Here is a 20,789-nt window from a genome sequence, read left to right on the forward strand (position 1 = left end):
CCTACCATTAAAATTATAGACTGATCATTTCTTTGTCAGTGGGCAAACGTACAAAATCAGCAGGGGATCAAATACTTTTTTCCCTCACTGTACAAATTCAGTTAACCTCACTAGGGTAGGGGGCACTATTCTCACCTCTGGATGAAAAGCGTGCCCAAAATAAACTGCCTGCTACTCAGGCCCAGAAGCTAGGATATGCATATGCGTTGATTTGGATAGAAAACAATCCACAGTTTCTAAAACTGTTAAAATAATGTCTGTGAGTATAACAGAACTGAAATGGCAGGCGAAAACCTGAGGAAAATCCATCGAGGAAGTGCCATTATTTTGAAATGGCTGTTTTTCCTATGAAAGCCTATCCACCATTTAAAGGGATAGGACCCAGATTCCGTTCTCTATGGCTTCCACTAGTTGTGAACAGTCTTTAGACATTGTTTCAGGCTTTTATTCTGAAAAATGAGGGAGAATGACAACTTTGAGTCAGTGGATAGTGGGATGTCCCCAGACTGTTTCATGCGCATGACCGACCGCCTTTCTTGTTTTTATTTTATTTTGACGACGCTATTGTCCGGTTGAAATATTATTGATTATTTAGGCTAAAAACAACCTTAGGACTGATTATAAACATTGTTTGACATGTTTCCACGAACTTTACGGATACTATTTGGAATTTACATCTGCCTCTTGTGACCGTATTTGAGCCTTTGGATTACTGAACAAAACGCGCCAACAAAATGGAGGTTTTTGGATATAAAGAAGGACTTTATCGAACAAAACGGACATTTATTGTGCAACTGGGAGTCTTGTGAGTGCAACCATACGAAGATCATCAAAGGTAAGTAATTAATTTTATTGCTATTTCTGACTTTCGTGACTAATCTACTTGGCTGGTAACTGTATGTAATGTTTTGTGTGCTGAGCGCTGTCCTCAGATAATCGCAAGGTTTGCTTTCGCCGTAAAACCTTTTTGAAATCTGACATGGTGGCTGGATTAACAACAAGTTAAGCTTTATTTTGATGTATTACACTTGTGATTTCATGAAAGTTAAATATTTAAACTAATTTAATTTGAATTTGGCGTTCTGCAATTTCACCGAATGTTGGCCAGGTGGGACGCTACCGTCCCACACCCCCTAGAGAGGTTAAGAAAGCAAAGGCTAGCTTTTTCAAACAGACATTTGCATCTTGTAGCACTAATTCCAAAAGTTTTGGGACACTGTAACATCTTTGAAGAATAAGAGCACATCCTCCCAGCTGCCCACTGCACTGGGGCTAGGAAACACTGTCACCACCGATAAATCCCCGATAATTGAGAATTTCAAAAAGCGTTTTTTCGACGGCTGGCCTTGCTTTCCACCTGGCTACCCCTATCCCAGCCAACAGCTCTGCACCCCCCGCAGCAACTTGCCCAAGCCCCCCCCCCCCCCACTTCTCCTTCACCCAAATCGAGATAGCTGATGTTCTGAAAGAGCTGCAAAATCTGGACCGCTACAAATCAGCTGGACTAGACAATCTGGACCCTCTCTTTCTAAAATTGTGGCAACCCCTATTACTAGCCTGTTCAACCTCTCTTTCGTATCGTCTGAGATCCCTAAAGATTGGAAAGCTGCCGCGGTCATCCCCCTCTTCAAAGGGGGAGACACTCTAGAACCAAACTGTTAGAGACCTATATCCATCCTACCCTGCCTTTCGAAAGTCTTCGAAAGCCAAATTAATAAACAGATCACCGACCATTTTGAATCCCACCGTACCTTCTCCGCTATGCAATCTGGTTTCCGAGCTGGTCATGGGTGCACCTCAGCCACGCTGAAGGTACTAAACGATATCATAACCACCATCGATAAAAGACAGTACTGTGCAGCCGTCTTCATCGACCTGGCCAAGGCTTTCGACTCTGTCAATCACCGCATTCTTATCGGCAGACTCAACAGCCTTGGTTTCTGAAATGACTGCCTCGCCTGGTTCACCAACTACTTCTCAGATAGAGTTCAGGGTGTCAAATCGGAGGGCCTGTTGTCCGGAGCCCTGGCAGTCTTTATGGGGGTGCCATAGGGTTCAATTCTCAGGCCGACTCTTTTCTCTGTATATGTCAATAAAGTCGCTCCTGCTGCTGGTGATTCTCTGATCCACCTCTACGCAGACGACACCATTCTGTATTCTTCTGGCCCTTCTTTGGACACTGTGTTAGCAAACCTCCAGACGAGCTTCAATGCCATACAACACTCCTTCCGTGGCCTCCAACTGCTCTTAAATGCTAGTAAAACTAAATGCATGCTTTTCAACCGATCACTGCTCGCAGCCGCCCGTCCAACTAGCAACACTACTCTGGACAGTTCTGACTTAGAATATGTGGACAAATACAAATACGTAGGTGTCTGGTTAGACTGTGTCTGTCTATCCCTGTTCTCTCCCCTCAGCACAGGCCATACAAACGCTTCACACCGCGTGGCCGCTGCCACTCTAACCTGGTAATCCCAGCGCGCACGACCCACGTGGAGTTCCAGGTCTCCGGCAGCCTCTGGAACTGCCGGTCTGCGGCCAACAAGGCTGAGTTCATCTCAGCCTATGCTACCCTCCAGTCCCTAGACTTCCTGGCGCTGACGGAAACATGGATTACCACAGATAACACTGCTACTCCTACTGCTCTCTCCTCGTCTGCCCACGTGTTCTCGCATACCCCTAGAGCATCGAGCCATCGGGGTGGTGGCACTGGAATCCTCATCTCTCCCAAGTGGACATTCTCTCTTTCTCCCCTGACCCATCTGTCTATCTCCTCATTTGAATCCCATGCTGTCACAGTTACCAGCCCTTTCAAGCTTAACATCCTTATCATTTATCGCCCTCCAGGTTCCCTTGGAGAGTTCATCAATGAGCTTGACGCCTTGATAAGTTCCTTTCCTGAGGATGGCTCACCTCTCACAGTTCTGGACCATTTCCGGAGACCTTCTCCCCTACCTCACCTCGCTCATCAACTCATCCTTGACCGCTGGCTACGTCCCTTCCGTCTTCAAGAGAGCGAGAGTTGCACCCCTTCTGAAAAAACCTACACTCGATCCCTCCGATGTCAACAACTACAGACCAGTATCCCTTCTTTCTTTTCTCTCCAAAACTCTTGAACGTGCCGTCCTTGGCCAGCTCTCCTGCTATCTCTCTCAGAATGAACTTCTTGATCCTAATCAGTCAGGTTTCAAGACTGGGCATTCAACTGAGACTGCTCTTCTCTGTGTCACGGAGGCTCTCCGCACTGCTAAAGCTAACTCTCTCTCCTCTGCTCTCATCCTTCTAGACCTATCTGCTGCCTTTGATACTGTGAACCATCAGATCCTCCTCTCCACCCTCTCCGAGCTGGGCATCTCCGGCGCAGCCCACGCTTGGATTGCGTCCTACCTGACAGGTCGCTCCTACCAGGTGGCGTGGCGAGAATCTGTCTCCGCACCACGTGCTCTCACCACTGGTGTCCCCCAGGGCTCTGTTCTAGGCCCTCTCCTATTCTCACTATACACCAAGTCACTTGGCTCTGTCATATCCTCACATGGTCTCTCCTACCATTGCTATGCAGACGACACACAATTAATCTTCTCCTTTCCCCCTTCTGATAACCAGGTGGCGAATCGCATCTCTGCATGTCTGGCAGACATATCAGTGTGGATGACGGATTACCACCTCAAGCTGAACCTCGGCAAGACGGAGCTGCTCTTCCTCCCGGGGAAGGACTGCCCGTTCCATGATCTCGCCATCATGGTTGACAACTCCCTTGTGTCCTCCTCCCAGAGTGCTAAGAACCTTGGCGTGACCCTGGACAACACCCTGTCGTTCTCCACTAACATCAAGGCGGTGACCCGATCCTGTAGGTTCATGCTCTACAACATTCGCAGAGTACAACCCTGCCTCACACAGGAAGCGGCGCAGGTCCTAATCCAGGCACTTGTGATCTCCCGTCTGGATTACTGCAACTCGCTGTTGGCTGGGCTCCCTGCCTGTGCCATTAAACCCCTACAACTCATCCAGAACGCCGCAGCCCGTCTGGTGTTCAACCTTCCCAAGTTCTCTCACGTCACCCCGCTCCTCCGCTCTCTCCACTGGCTTCCAGTTGAAGCTCGCATCCGCTACAAGACCATGGTGCTTGCCTACGGAGCTGTGAGGGGAACGGTACCTCCGTACCTTCAGGCTCTGATCAGGCCCTACACCCAAACAAGGGCACTGCGTTCATCCACCTCTGGCCTGCTCGCCTCCCTACCTCTGAGGAAGCGCAGTTCCCGCTCAGCCCAGTCAAAACTGTTCGCTGCTCTGGCACCCCAATGGTGGAACAAGCTCCCTCACGACGCCAGGACAGCGGAGTCAATCACCACCTTCCGGAGACACCTGAAACCCCACCTCTTTAAGGAACACCTGGGATATGATAAAGTAATCCTTCTAACCCCCCCCCCCCCTTAAAAGATTTAGATGCACTATTGTAAAGTGGTTGTTCCACTGGATATCTTATGTCATTTGTAAGTCGCTCTGGATAAGAGCGTCTGCTAAATGACTTAAATATAAATGTAAATGTAAACTCTCCTTCCAGACTCACATTAAGCATCTCCAATCCAAAATTAAATCTAGAATCAGCTTCCTATTTCGAAACAAAGCCTCCTTCACCCAAGCTGCTAAACATACCCTCGTAAAACTGATTACCATACCGATCCTTGACTTCGGCGATGTAATTTACAAAATAGTCTAATTTGTAGTGCCATCCATTTTGTCACCAAAGCCCCATATACTACCCACCACTGCGACCTGTATGCTCTCATTGGCTGACCCTCACTACATATTCGTCGCCAAACCCACTGGCTCCAGGTCACCTATAAGTCTTTGCTAGGTAAAGCCCCGCCTTATCTCACTGGTCACCATAGCAACACCCACCCATAGCACGCACTCCAGCAGGTATATTTCACTGGTCATCCCTAAAGCTAACTCCTCATTTGGCCGCCTTTCCTTCCAGTTCTCTGCTGCCAATGACTGAAACGAATTGCAAAAATCACTGAAGCTGGAGACTTATATCTCCCTCACTAACTTTAAGCATGTCACATTTGTCGTAGAGAAGAGCGAACCAAAGTGCAGCGTGTGTGTCGTTCCACATTTTATTTACACTGTAAAACTATGCAATACATAAATAAACTGAATGACAAAAACAACAAACCGTGACGCAGAGATGAAACATATACTGACTCAAAGATAATCTCCCACAACCCCAGTTGGGACAAACACCAACTTAAATATGACCTCCAATTAGAGACAACGATGACCAGCTGCCTCTAATTGGAGTTCACCCTAAACAAAGCCAAACATAGAAATACAAAACTAGAACGACCCAACATAGAAATACAAAACTAGAACATAACAACATAGAAAAACTAAACTAGAACCCCCCCCGTCACGCCCTGACCTACTCTACCATAGAAAATAACAGCTTACTATGGTCAGGACGTGACAAAGCATCAGCTGTCAGAGCAGCTTACCGATCATTGCACATGTACACAGCCCATCTGTAAATAGCCCACCCAACTACCTCATTTCCCAAATTGTTATTTATTTTTGCTCTTTTGCACCCCTGTATCTCTCCTTGCACATCATCATCTGCACATTATTTCGCTACTATGGCCTATTTATTGCCTTACCTCCATAATGTTACTACATTTGCACATACTGTATATAGATTTTTCTTTTGTGTTTTTTTCTGTTGTGTTATTGACTGTACGTTTGTTTATGTGTAACTAACTCTGTGTTGTTCTTTTTGTCGCACAGCTTTGCTTTATCTTGGCCAGGTCGCAGATGTAAATGAGAACTTGTTCTCAACTGGCCTACCTGGTTAAATAAAGGTGAAATAAAAAAATAAAAAACCATGGGACCAATCTAATCGAACATGGGTACAGTACAGCCAAGTCTCGGCCTGGGATTGTGGACATATCTGACTTTGGATACTGAATTTACAAAAAATGCTGTGTGAATAAGTTGTTCTGTATGTTCTGCGAATTCATTGCCATCTATCACTGTGTGTGTGTGTGTCTGTGTGTGTGTGTGTGTGTGTGTGTGTGTGAGTGTGAGAGAGAGAGAGACTCATTAGATATTCTTTCAGTTTTCTTCAGATAACGGTGTCCTTGGGAGTCTGAGTGTTTGTGTCTGTTAGTGTGTGTGGGTTTGGGATTAGTGTGTGTGTTGTGCTCCTCATCAGAAAAAGGTATACGCTTGACTGAGTGTTAACCACCTTCCCTGAGAGCTTTAAACTACATTTTATTCGTATTACTTTCATTTGTAAGATTATCTGTTTTCCAGTGTACTTGTAATATTTGTAATTGCCCTTCAGCTAAACCCCAGCAAGAAGTGAAATACATTTTTCCAAGCAATTCTCAGTTAAAACCTTCAGGACATCCAACAGAAGTGTTTAAAAAGAACTCTGCTATCAGTGGGACATATCTTTAGATTAATTGAATTTTTTTAAATTACCCACTTTTTGATCTTGTCAAATCGCTGCAACTCCCCAATGGGAGCGGGAGGAGAAGGTCGAGTCATGCGTCCTCCAAAACATGATCTGCCAAACTGCACTTCTTAACACCCGCCTGCTTAAACCGGAAGCCAACCGCACCAATGTGTCGGAGAAAACACCATTCAACTGACGACCGAGGTCAACCTGGCCTGCCACAAGGAGTTGCTAGAGCAGGATGAGCCAAGTAAAGCCCCCCTGGCCAAACCCTCCCCTAACCCGGATGACACTGGGACAGTTGTGCGCCGCCCTATGGGACTCCCAATCAAGGCCGGTTGTGATACTGCCCAGGATCGAACCCAGGTCTGTAGGGACACCTCTAGCACTGCGATGCAGTGCCTTGGACAGCTGTGCCACACCGGAGGCCTTAATTGCTGTATTGTAATGATCAATGTACAATTATCCAAATAAGGATTTGGTGCCATTTTAAGATTTTAATCAGAAAATATTTTACTGAATGAATGTTAACAATATTAATCTGTTGGATAATTGCAAAACCATGTTTTATGGTTCTCTCTTTGTATTTGTAACGGTTGTCGTCTGGAATGGAGGACCAAAACGCAGCAGGAATGTGGATGCTCATCTTGTATTTATTTTCAACCAAGAGAACACCAAAATAACAAACAAAGAACTCACAAACAACAAAACAGTCTTGTCAGGCTCACACACGCAAAACAAGAAACAATATCCCACAAACACTAAACCAAACACATACCCATAGGACTCCCAATCAGAGGCAAAGAGAAAACACCTGCCTCCAATTGAGAGTCCAACCCCAATAAACCAGACATAGAAATACAAAAGACCAGAGACCACATAGAAATACAAACATAGAACATTACCCAAAAACCCGGAAATATTAAATCAAACGCCCTACTAAATAAACCACCACCCCGAACCACATAAAACAAATACCCTCTGCCACGTCCTGACCAAACTACAATAACAAATAACCCTTATACTGGTCAGGACGTGACAGTACCCCCCCCCCCCTAAAGGTGCAGACCCTGGATGCACCTCATAAATGAAAAAAAAAAAAATAATCCCCCTAAACTAAAAGGAGGGAAGGGAGGGTGGCTGCCGTCACCGAAGGCACTTGTGCTACACCCCCCCTCCCCAACCCACCTATACAGGAGGTGGTTCTGGCTCCGGCCTACTGTCCTCCAGAATGCAGTTCCGGGTTGCTGATAGACTCCTTTGGTTCCGGGTCATAGGCAGACTCACCCGGTTCCGGGTCGCAGGCCGACCCCCTCGGTTCCGGGTCGCAGGCAGACCCCCTCGGTTCCGGATCGCAGGCAGTCTCCCTCGGTTCCGGACTGCACACCGTTGCCGGATACTCTAGACTGCACACCGTTGCCGGATACTCTAGACTGCACACCGTTGCCGGATACTCTGGACTGCACACCGTTGCCGGATACTCTGGACTGCACACCGTTGCCGGATACTCTGGACTGCACACCGTTTGCCGGATACTCTGGACTGCACACTGTTGCCGGATACTCTGGACTGCACACTATTGCCGAACTCCCGAGGCTGGGCTGACGCACTGGCAACCTGATGAGTGGTACTGGTACTGGATGTGCCAGTCTGGGGACACGCACCTCAGGGCTAGTGCGGGGAGCGGGAACAGGCCGAGTCGGACTGGAAGCCCGATGTGTGGTGCTGGTACTGGAGGTATCAGCCTGGAAACACGCACCTCAGGGCTAGTGCGGGGAGCGGTAACAGGCCGAGTTGGACTGGGCTGACGCACTGGAAGCCTGATGCGTGGTGCTGGTACTGGAGGTATCAGCCTGGGAACACGCACCTCAGGGCTAGTGCGGGGAGCGGGAACAGGACGAGTCAGACAGGGCTGACGCACTGGACCGTAGAGGCGTACTGGCGGTCTCGAGCGCAGAACTGGCATCGCTCTTACTGGCTGGATGCCCACTTCCCCCTGGCAAATACGGGGCACTGGTATTGCGCGTACCGGCCTAAAAATACTTGGCCTCGCCACAGTACCCATTACCCCGAAGCACGGGACCTGTCCATTCACTGGTTGCCCAGAAAAGGTACGGGGATTTGGCCTGGGGCTCACTCCTCACCCAGCCAAACTATCCATGTGCCCCCCAAAAAAAACACCTGCTCCAATAGCCAATGATGGGCGTGGCGCGAATTACAAATTCCTCAAAAATACAAAAACTCAAATTTCTCAAACATATGACTATTTTACACCATTTTAAAAGACAAGACTCTCCTTTATCTAACCACACTGTCCGATTTCAAAAAGGCTTTACAGCGAAAGCAAAACATTAGATTATGTCAGCAGAGTACCCAGCCAGAAATAATCAGACACCCATTTTTCAAGTTAGCATATAATGTCACATAAATCCAAACCACAGCTAAATGCAGCACTAACCTTTGATGATCTTCATCAGATGACACCCCTAGGACATTATGTTATACAATACATGCATGTTTTGTTCAATCAAGTTCATATTTATATCAAAAACCAGCTTTTTACATTAGCATGTGATGTTCAGAACTAGCATACCCCCCGCAAACTTCCGGTGAATTTACTAAATTACTCATGATAAACGTTCACAAAAAGCATAACAATTATTTTAAGAATTATAGATACAGAACTCCTCTATGCACTCGCTATGTCCGATTTTAAAATAGCTTTTCGGTGAAAGCACATTTTGCAATATTCTCAGTAGATAGCCCGGCATCACAGGGCTAGCCATTTAGACACCGACCAAGTTTAGCCCTGACCAAAGTCAGATTTACTATAAGAAAAATGTTATTACCTTTGCTGTCTTCGTCAGAATGCACTCCCAGGACTTCTACTTCAATAACAAATGTTGGTTTGGTTCAAAATAATCCATAGTTATGTTCAAATATCCTCTGTTTTGTTCGTGCGTTCAAGACACTATCCGAATGGTAAAGAAGGGTGACGAGCACGACGCATTTCGTGACAAAAAAATTCTAAATATTCCATTACCGTACTTCGAAGCATGTCAACCGCTGTTTAAAATAAATTTTTATGCCATTTTTCTCGTAAAAAAGCGATAATATTCTGACCGGGAAATCGTTTTTTAGTACAGATAGAGAGAAAGTAAAAGCATGGGATCCCCTCGTGCACGAGCCTCAGTCTTATGGCCCTCTGATCGACCACCATCCAAACGCGCTAAATTTTTTCAGCCAGCGGCTGGAATTACATCATTCAGCTTTTTCCCGGGTTCTGAGAGCCTATGGGAGCCGTAGGAAGTGTCACGTTACAGCAAAGATCCTAAATTTTCTTTAAACAGAGCCAAGAAGCTCAAGGAATGGTCAGAGAGGGTACTTCCTGTTTGGAATCTTCTCAGGTTTTTGCCTGCCATATGAGTTCTGTTAAACTCACAGACACCATTCAAACAGTTTTAGAAACTTTAGGGTGTTTTCTATCCACAGCCAATAATTATATGCATATTCTAGTTTCTGGGCAGGAGTAATAATCAGATTAAATCGGGTACGTTTTTTATCCGGCCGTGAAAATACTGCCCCCTAGCCATAACAGGTTAAACGCTAGTCGTGTTCCCCGGTAGCAGTCCTCACTAGACTTCCTCCATGGGCCCTCTCCGGCCAGAATCTGCTCCCACGTCCATTTCTCCCACCAGTCCATATCGAATTCCCCTTGCTCCTTACTCCGCTGCTTGGTCCATTTGTGGTGGGAGATTCTGTAACGGTTGTCGTCTGGAATGGAGGACCAAAACGCAGCAGGAATGTGGATGCTCATCTAGTATTTATTTTCAACCAAGAGAACACCAAAATAACAAACAAAGAACTCACGAACAACAAAACAGTCTTGTCAGGCTTACACACTCAAAACAATCTCCCACAAACCCTCAACCAAACACATACCCATATATAGGACTCCCAATCAGAGGCAACGAGAAAACACCTGCCTCCAATTGAGAGTCCAACCCCAATAAACCAGACATAGAAATACAAAAGACCAGAGACCACATAGAAATACAAACATAGAACATTACCCAAAAACCCGGAAATAATAAATTAAACGCCCTACTAAATAAACCACCACACCGAACCACATAAAACAAATACCCTCTGCCACGTCCTGACCAAACTACAATAACAAATAACCCTTATACTGGTTAGGACGTGACAGTATGTACAGTATGTACGCATTAATGATTCAATATGTGGTTTATGAAACAAATAAATAAGTAAATCCATTGTCAACATTGCATACAAAATTAAGATTTGCATAGTTATCTATATAATATTTCACACAATTACAATTGACACTATAAGTGTTTGGAGTTAAACAGAATTACAGTGAGATGCATAAAATAACAAATAAACATTATCATGACAGAATAATTCTTTACATTCTATTCAGCATTTTTAAATTAGTTAATACAATGTTATCAGAATTAAATGAACAATGTATTACATAACAGGAAATATTTTTGATGAATAAATTATATTTTCATATGTATAATACATTCTATATAATATATCTGAATATTTTATCTCAAAGAACAAGTTAAATATTTCCAATTGACAGTTTTATTTGTTTTTCAGATATTTGTTGAATTGAACATTAATTAAGAACTGGAAAGTAATTGAACACAGTTACATGACTATGAATAATAATATTAATGAATTCCTGGCAATTAGGAATTCCTTGTAGCCTGGTACAAACTACTGTATTATAAGGAGGCGGCGAAAAGTGCGCGCACAAGATCTCTCAGTTTGTCCAATTTGTCTATGTTTCTCCAAACATCAAATTTCTGTTGCTCCAAACTACAAATGTTGTGGTGTTTTGGAACTACTCCTGCTGCAGCTGCACCCCAGGTTGCACCGCTGCTATCGCCGGTTAACTGGTTGAACTGGTTAAATGTAGGCATTCAATCTGAATGGTTAAGTTAAGCGTTACGGTTTGTGATAGGGTTAAAACAAAAACAAGTTCATGGTTAAGTTTAGGCATTCATTCCAAATCAGGGGTGGATTGGCCATCTGGGAATTCTGGCAAATGCCAGATGGGCTGGACACATTTTTTTGTTGCGTGGGTTGATCCAATGTGCCTGAGAGCAAAATGCGTTCTGATCATATAACATTTCAAAATGTCCCTTTGTCCCTGCCAAGGAGAGGAGGGTCTTACTGTAAGTATAATTATTATTTCTCAACACTTAATATTCAGTTCAATAGCAACTATTTCACAACAAAGCTATTTGATATGGCTTCGAGCACATGAAATGCACACAGGCTATTGTAAGGCCTATAGCTCTCATGGGTAGTACCAACCGCAAAGTTTTTTTTTAACATTACGTTTACCTTGATGGATGCACGCACACACACACACACACAAACACACAGTAAATAAATAACATCCTGAGAACATGTTTTCAATAAGACTTTTAATAGCACTGCTAGCTTAAGTTAACCGTTTTGAACTCCAAGCACATGGAAATTCAGTTGCTTTGGCATTAATCATGCAAACACACTTTTTTTTTATTGTGGCATCAGTGAGATTCAAACTCATGTTCTTCTGTTGTTTATCCATGGAATTAATCCATTGCACCGTCAGGATGGAGCCAGCATGCCATGTTATTTTACTCATACAAAGCTGTTCATTTGATCCCATTTCAAAGGAAATAAGCACTTCTACTAAGCTAACATATTGAATTGTTTTAAGATGGTCAAACCATGGATAATTTAGCTATTTTATTTTGAATTGTAGGACCCCTGTAGGTATCAAAAACAATTTTTAAATAAAATATTCCATTTGACTACTATAGCCCATAGAAAAGCATTGAATAACACAATCATAAATGGCAAAACAGACAGTTGAAAAAACAATCGTAAGGAGTAAGGTTTTAAAGTCCTATATCTAAGAGATGTAAGAAAGCTCAATAAATATTTTTGGACATATATCCAACCCCTTTATTTAGCTGGCACAAAATGACTTCCATACTTCCATCATTTTCTGGGGCCAGTACTGGGTTACCATCAGATGAGTGACACTTGTGGGAGTTGTAGAGCGAAACGGAGAACACCATCAAATTCGTGAGAGTCTCCTTTTTCCAGAGAGTCATTAGGGGTTAAAATCCGTCCAAAAAACTACAATATTTCCTGAGCTTCCTTATTAGTTTGTAGGCCAAACCATTCTGATTCTACAGACATTTTCATGAGAAGACCAATTTTCAGGATGTCTCCTGCTCTGACAAACAGCGCTGTAGCTCTGCCACTTTCCACTGCAGATGCAGAAGGCCGACAGGTGGATTGAGATGCAGCCCATACAAAAAAACGTATATCTCTAGCTTAAGCAGACAGATTTATTTAGGTGAATCGACTCTTACTAAAGCACTCTGAATGACTTTATAATATGATTACTCATGATTTGGGTCCTACCAAAGCCAGTGCTGGTGCCACCAATAGTAAAAGTTAGTGACACCAGAGGAATATGTTAGTCTGGAGCTCTGTTATAGTAATTAACACTTTAGCTGCCGTTAAGGTGGCGCTAGTGTCAAGCGCACGTAAGTTTGCAATTTTGTCATGTAAAAACTGTCGCACTGGCATTTTCCAGCCCTAACGCCAGCTTTGATTATTTACCTTTCTAACATCAGCAGGCTTGCGCTCAGAAGGAGGGGTTGAAATATTTGAGACGTGTATTTAAAAACATGATCCAAAGGGTTAATTTCAGGCAGCGCTGGTATGGATATTTAAGACCAACCAAAAGCTGGTTTTAGCGGTAACGCAGTTGGTTATAGCATGAATTTGGACGGTGGAAATGCAGCCTATCCAGCCGTGACGCACACTGCCCATATGCACATGGAACAAGATGTGCTTTTGGTGCCTGTATACTTCGTATTTAGAAACATGAAACATAATGTTTTTTCCCATTTCTTTTTATTTGTTTAAAAACCAAGGATAGCCTCCCCCTCCTCTCGCCCAATGTGATCAAGTTGGCTAGTCAAGGTCGTTGATAAAGTGTTTCGCTCGTGAGAACACTTGGAAATAAATCTTAATCACCCAAGCTTTATTAAAAGATCAAGTTTGAGAGGAGCAAAACAGTGAGTTGATTTTCCCTTTTTATCTATGTATTGTAGCAAGGCCTACATTATTTTAGGCATGCTTTGGATGTGCATAAAACCCCCTCCATGATGTAGGCTACATGTGTTCATGCCCATCATGAAACAAGAGATTTGAACCTCGGTGAATACCGGGGAACCTCATATTTAGAAGTTATTTTCTTGTACAAATTGTTTGTTTTCTGTTTCATATTTTTAAAACCCAAGCCCATCATAGGCTACCCTTACTTACCCTAGGCCTACTATAATGAAGGCTGCTACATCAGCAATGTGTCATATCTTTTTTTATCCTGTCGATTTTGTGATATGATTACATTTTACATGTATTTATTGTTGAAACAACAAACAAATTGCTTGTTTTTCATTACATTTTATTAAAACAAAACTTATTAGAAGGATTCACTGTCCTGGTTTTGTAGCGGGCAGTTATTTTTGATATGTGTATATTATAAATACATCACATGGGACTCATGATAAGACTAAGCAATTAGACTATTCAAATATTTATCCATAAAGATTATTTAGCAATATGCAAGAACATCATAGCTGAGTTACAGTAATAGTCCATTGGGTGGAGAGAGAGAGAGAATGAATGAAAAAAAGAGTATCTCACCACAGCAGTTCAGGAACAAATAAGAGAAAGAACAATGAACCGTAGACCCTTTTATAAGCATCTGAGTTGTTTGGATTCAAAACCTGAATTGCTGACCAATAGTATTAATGTAAAGTTAATCTCCAATCAGAAATCAGACCTACATGATGTAACCTCTGCTTCTCAGAAGTGTGACAATGGGGGTTGGCAAGACCAACACAGAGATTGTTCTTATCTGATTCTACATCAGAGAGAAGTGTACAAAACCGGACGGCCAGCACTGTAGTTACTGTAGACAATCTTCAGACCAGCAGTTCATGGTCCTAGCAGCATCACTTCAGGTGTGTCCTTTTTGGTGCCTTAGCATTGTCTTCTTCTTTAGACATGCAAATGTCCTTAGGTAACACCTTTCTGCAAGCAAGCTAGAAAGGAATTCTCAATTTTTCTTTGTAAAAGCAAAACACATAACTGAAGGTATATCACAGATTAATTAACATTTCAATGAACATACAATCATCTATTTATCTGATTGGATTGGTCAATAGCAACTTAAAATGTAGTTTTATCAAATCAGTCAAATATACATAAAATATGATCAAAGATCACTATCTCAAAGACAGTATATTTGAGACAAAACTCTTAAACTCTCCTCCCTTTGAGAGAAAATGGATAACCAGAATTTTTAAATAATCAAGAACAATTCTTGAAGTCAAATCAAAACAACTTTCAAGCATAAATCGAACACATTTTTAGGTCTATTCTATGTGTGAGAATTACAATGTAAGTTCAGAATGGTTTCACAAGCAATTTGTGACCGGCTCAAATCTGTCTTATGTAGCAAATTTGAAATTGTGTTTTTGTACATTGGATAATAGCAGAGACACAGAGCTACAAAATGGTATATCATACACTGCATTTGAGGAACAATGGGAAAGTAATTCTGCTTTGAAAGTTGATAAACTTGTAACCTCACCTTTGAGAAAATGGCCTTGAATGTTTTGGTACTGACTGTAGAGCTCTTCTTTTCATTCAGCATTGTTCACACCCTCTTAAACTTTAGTTAGCTAACAGTACACATTAACTTGAAATTAAAAGACTTTATGTCAAAATTAGAAATGTGTAATATCTGAAAATGTAGCTAGCTAGACTATCTTATCTGTGGTCTGAAATCGGAGTAGATAGCCAGAGCAAATTTACAAGCTAGTACATCCATCAACAGTTTTTGCAGTGACATTCTATTGAAATGGATACTTGCATAGTGGAGTCTTTTGTTAAGACATGTAGCTAGCTAGCAAACTAACTAAACAATGAACCATAATTCCAACTCATGACGTTACTACCCTGCATGAATCTGCAGGTAGCTAACCAACCAGGTTCAATGTTAGCTAGCTCACATTAGGCTATAACTAGCCAAGCAAATGGCTCTGAGATAGCGAGCCAGCCAGCTAACATTAGCTAGCTAACAGTACACTTTAACTTGAAATGAAACCCCTTTCTGTCAAAATTAGAAATGTGTAATATCTGAAAATGTAGCTAGCTAGACAATCTTAACCTGTTATGGATAGGGGGCAGTATTTTCACGGCCGGATAAAAAACGTACCCGATTTAATCTGATTATTACTCCTGCCCAGAAACTAGAATATGCATATAATTATTAGCTTTGGATAGAAAACACTCCAAAGTTTCTAAAACTGTTTGAATGGTGTCTGTGAGTATAACAGAACTCATATGGCAGGCAAAAACCTGAGAAGATTCCTTACAGGAAGTGCCCCCTCTGACAAGATCTTGTTCTTCTTGTCTCTGTTTATTGAAGACTGAGGATCTTTGCTGTAACGTGACACTTCCTACGGCTCCCATAGGCTCTCAGAGCCCGGGAAAAAGCTGAATGATATCGAGGCAGCCCCAGGCTGAAACACATTTGTGCTTTTGGTCTATCAGCGGACAATGGGACTCATGCTCGTGCACGAGACGACACCATGTTTTTATTCTATCGTCTTTGAACGTATACAACGACTCCCGGTCGGAATATTATCGCTTTTTTACGAGATTGATTTTAAACAGCGGTTGACATGCTTCGAAGTACGGTAATAGAACATTTAGAATTTTTTTGTCACGAAATGCGTCTCAGGACTTCTACTTCAACAACAAATGTTGGTTTGGTTCCAAATAATCCATAGTTATATCCAAATAGCGGCGTTTTGTTCGTGCGTTCAAGACACTATCCGAAGGGTAACAAATTGTGACGCGCTGGCGCGTATCGTGACAAAAAAAATCCATATATTCCATTACCGTACTTCGAAGCATGTCAAACGCTGTTTAAAATTATTTTTTCATGAGATTTTTCTCGTAAAATAGCGATAATATTCTGACCGGGAGACGTCGTTTTCGTTCAAAGAGAGAGAAAGTAAACATGGAGTCGACTCGTGCACGCGCCTCAGTCTCATAGTACTCTGACCGACCACTATCCAAACGCGCTAATGTTTTTCAGCCAGGGCCTGCAAAGCCACCATTCAGCCAAGAGATGAGTTCGTATTCGTCTGCCATGTAGCATGCTTCTTTCGAGAACATGAGCTGCTCAGTATGTGTGGACAATCCTTTCTATCGCAGCTTATTTTGAAAGATATCATGCTACCGCTCTCAACATTGCTGCCCTTAAGATAATAGCACTATCGACAAAGATCCATGGGAAAAAGTTGTGATGGACTACTTGCTGGAGGACACGGAAGAAGTTGGAGTTGGGATTATGGTTCATTGTTTAGCTAGCTAGCTACATGTCTAAACAAAAGAATCCACTATGCAAGTAACCATATCACTGTACCGTTTACACCTTCTGTATCCTATGCATGTGACAAATAAACATTGATTGTCTCTGATATAGTGTGTGTTTACCAGAGACAGTAATGTGAAGAACAACATGACCTGCACCAAAGAAAGATTAGGATATAGGCAAAGAACTTGTTAAAGTGTATTTTTACTGCTACTTTCTACTACTACTTTTGGTATTTTTACTGCTACTTTCTACTACAACCAAATCTTTGGTTGTTTACTACACTGTGAATCCTGAAAAAGATGGGTGGGGCTAAGGCTTAAGAGGGTGTGAACGATGCTGAATGGGTGTAGACAAAGAAGAGCTCTCCAGTAGGTGTACCAAAACATTCACGGGCCATTTTCTCAAATGTGCGGTTACAAGTTTGTCACAGTTTGCCACAAAAGTGGAGCCACAATTATAGTGGTGAGTTGTATCTCCAGTGGTGTCCATGTCCCACCAGTCACTGGTACAGAAATAGTTGAGGAACACTGTACTGTACTGCCTCTGTTATGTGTCAGCACTACTGCCTGTGTATGAATAGGGTGTGTAAGGTCAGGGTGTAGGCTATGTGATGAGAGAGTGAGTTGGCGGCACACGCAGTGATGTGGGCTGGTGTGGATACAAATTCTTGTCCCAGTTAAGGTTTGCAATAGGGTTAAAAAAAATCTAGCTCCTATCACTGGGATTGAACACTTGACCCTTGGAGTTTACACCAAGGCTGACTCTGCTCTGTCACCCCAGTCCACAACAACCTTGCAAAACCCAAGCCTACTTGATGGTAAAAGCACTCACTGTTGCCCCTAGTGGCCAGTTTTGAAGGCATCTCTCGATGTCCTGGGTACCTGGACAAATGTTGGATTTCGAAGTGGATCTTGAGTGACCTGGCTGGTGTGTGAGCGAGCATGCCTTTGCACTGTAGCAGCCACTAGCGTGAGTGGGTCAGGGGGTTGCGTGATCAGCAGTGGTGAGACTTCAGACTAGATCACACACGCTGCATCACCAACTGAAAGCAGGAACTTGAAACTAGCTGGAACGATTAGTTGTAGTAGTCTAAACTGTATGGTCTCATTTTAGTGGAGGAACGTAGAACTACAGATGTAGGATGTTAATTTTAAATATGAATTATTATGTGGATTAGAATTAATGGAAATGTTTTATGACGGTTGAAATATTTTTTTGTAAGGGAAAATAATGTCTGAAATCTAAAAGTGGAAATTACAGTACAAATACGATACAAGTTTCAAAGTTTCAAGTTCTCCCGCAACAGGGTGACCAAATTAAGATCCTACATCTGTATACACATTTGTCTCTTATGTTTTTGTAATCATTGCTAGCTTCTAGAGAGGGATATGAATGGAAAGAGTGAGAAGGAAAAAGATGGCCCTGAAACATTCAACCGTTGTCTCACCCTCGTTACAGCCTATCACTGAACTCCTCTCTCCCTCTCTCTCCTTTCTTCACTGTGCTAAACTGAGGATAAACTGCCATCCTCGCTTTTCCCCATCATCCCTCTGTCCTGTGTGCTTACTTCTCTCTTTTCTGTGATAAATAATGAGATCTCTCCCCCTCCCTTTCCTCTCTCTTTCCATCACTCTTTCGTGGGTGTGACAGTCACGCCAAGGCTGACTCTGCTCTGAGTCTCAGGACCCATGACAAGGACAGAGACCCATCATGTCACACACACACGGACGACCGCACGCAAACACGCACACACACCCAGACATACACACACACTGGGTCAAACGGGCACGCTCACACCCATGCACACAAACAACCCAGAGGATGAGTGACACGAGCTTAACAAGTGAAAACAAATGGATGCTGTCACGAGATCGTAGGACGGAGGACAGGAAGAAGGACATAAACAAACCCTAATATTTCTCACAGGGTTATGGATGGTATTGTTTTGCCTAGCATCTGTTGTTGTCTAGGGGCCCCTCAGAAACACAGTGATTCATCTCTCAGTTGTATCATGAACACAAGGCTGTCTGAAAAACAACACCAAGAAAGATCCCACTCACAGGATTTGACCATCAGCATGGTCTATTCTACAGAGGACTCATAGGGAAATACTACTGTGGATTTGAGGCATGATTATTGTCACTGCATGTTGTCCCTGTGTCATTTTGTCACTGAACACATCAATCAACTTCTCTGTAATCTTCTAACCCTGGCCTACTGCCCAGCGCTGACTGGTTTACAGGCTTTTTCCAAGATAACACTTTGTTAAGGAAATACTGTATTTAGATGGCATGCGACAGAGAGACACATATCCAATCTCTCTCATGCAGATACACACTCATATACTAGCTCATGCATATCCAAGCAACTTGAAAATCTCAGCATGTGCGCAAACACCCACATAGGCTCACATCAGCATACACACAGAGAGCATCCCCGTAAGGTCTTGCCTATGACTCACATCACCTTGCCAGGATAAACATTCTAACAGATAGGAAGTTCAGATAGGGTTTGATGGCATGGGTGTATGTATGTATGTATGTATGTATGTATGTATGTATGTATGTATGTATGTATGTATGTATGTATGTACGTATGTACGTATGTACGTATGTACGTATATATGTGCATCGTAATTCAGCTGAGCTCCACACATGATAAATGAATGCTGGCTGAAGGCATGAGACACAAATAATTCACACCTGTCCACGTGAATATAAGTGTGAGTGCCAGTGTGTATTCCCCTGCTGTCAGTTTCATACCTTCACACACATACAAGTGCACACAGACACACACACAGACTCACACTCCTGCCTTACCTTCATTGTTGTCGTTATTGTTGTTTCCGGCGGTGCCCAGTGTCTGTAGTGATATAGTCCATAGAAACAGTGCTATGAGCCCTGGGTCTGAAGACATTGTGCTTACACACACACTCACACACACACACACACTCACACACTACCGATCTCCCTCTCTCTTCCTCTCTCTCACTCCCTCGCTCTTACTCTCCCTCAGACTCTTGCTGCCTCTCTCTGTGTCCCAGTGTTGAAGCGGAGCCCGAGCCAGCGCTGAGAGTGTGTGTGTGAGTGAGTGAGAGAGAGTGTGTCTGAGGGGCTGAGGGCTGGGATAGAGTTAGAGACTGCCTCTGTGCCTCTCAGCCTCTCTGTCTGCTCTCACACATACATACACACTCAGGGGAGGGACCAGACTGTCACTCCAACTCTCAGTAACCAATTAGAGGGCAGGATTCTGAAGGTCCACTAACCAAATACTCTCACGATACCTCACCTTTACCTATCCTACCTTAGAGACTCTTTCTCTCAATCTCTAACGTGTTCTCTCGCTCTCTCTCTGATGCTCCCGCTCTCTTTCTTTTTCTCTCACTCCTGCATGCACTTTCGACTGTCCTCTGCCTCTCTCTCGCTCTTTCACTCTCTACATCTCGATCTCTCCTCTTTTACTCTCCCTCCCAACTCTGTTGACTCCCTCTCTGCCTCGCTTGCTGTCTTACTCCTCTTTCCCTCCCTCACTCACTCACTCTCTCAACTCCACCTCTCCCCCCTCTTTCTTTTTTGTACTCTTCTACAAATCCTTTAAGAAACACTTGTAACTAATTATCATAATATTTTCTGTCCTTTTTACATACAAATGTCCCAGTCTTGTGTCTGTTCTTGGATATCAAGACAACTCCACAACATAGAACATATTCCACTAGCTTTTCTTCTTTTAGAAAAAGGTTCCCTATTGATATTAACGGAAATCACAATTCAATGTATTTCTTTCAACACTGTTTAGATTGAGACAGTGGAATATAGGAGAATGCTCAACTGAAGG

The 20,789-nt window shown here is 43.1% G+C and overlaps 1 protein-coding gene across 3 annotated transcripts in view; it reads right to left on the reverse strand.

Annotated features, from left to right (window-relative positions):
* LOC115150642 (ephrin type-A receptor 8-like) overlaps positions 1-20,207 on the reverse strand; it is a 180,111-nt gene extending 159,904 nt beyond the window's left edge. For all 3 annotated transcript variants that reach the window (XM_029694133.1, XM_029694132.1, XM_029694134.1), the window contains exon 1: positions 19,775-20,207. In XM_029694133.1, the coding sequence (XP_029549993.1) occupies positions 19,775-19,871 (97 nt within the window). In that variant the 5' untranslated portion in view covers positions 19,872-20,207. The remainder of the gene's footprint in view (positions 1-19,774) is intronic.
* Positions 20,208-20,789: the final 582 nt, after the last annotated feature.

The sequence above is a fragment of the Salmo trutta genome, chromosome 16, assembly GCF_901001165.1.
Source record: "Salmo trutta chromosome 16, fSalTru1.1, whole genome shotgun sequence".
NCBI lineage: Eukaryota > Metazoa > Chordata > Actinopteri > Salmoniformes > Salmonidae > Salmo > Salmo trutta.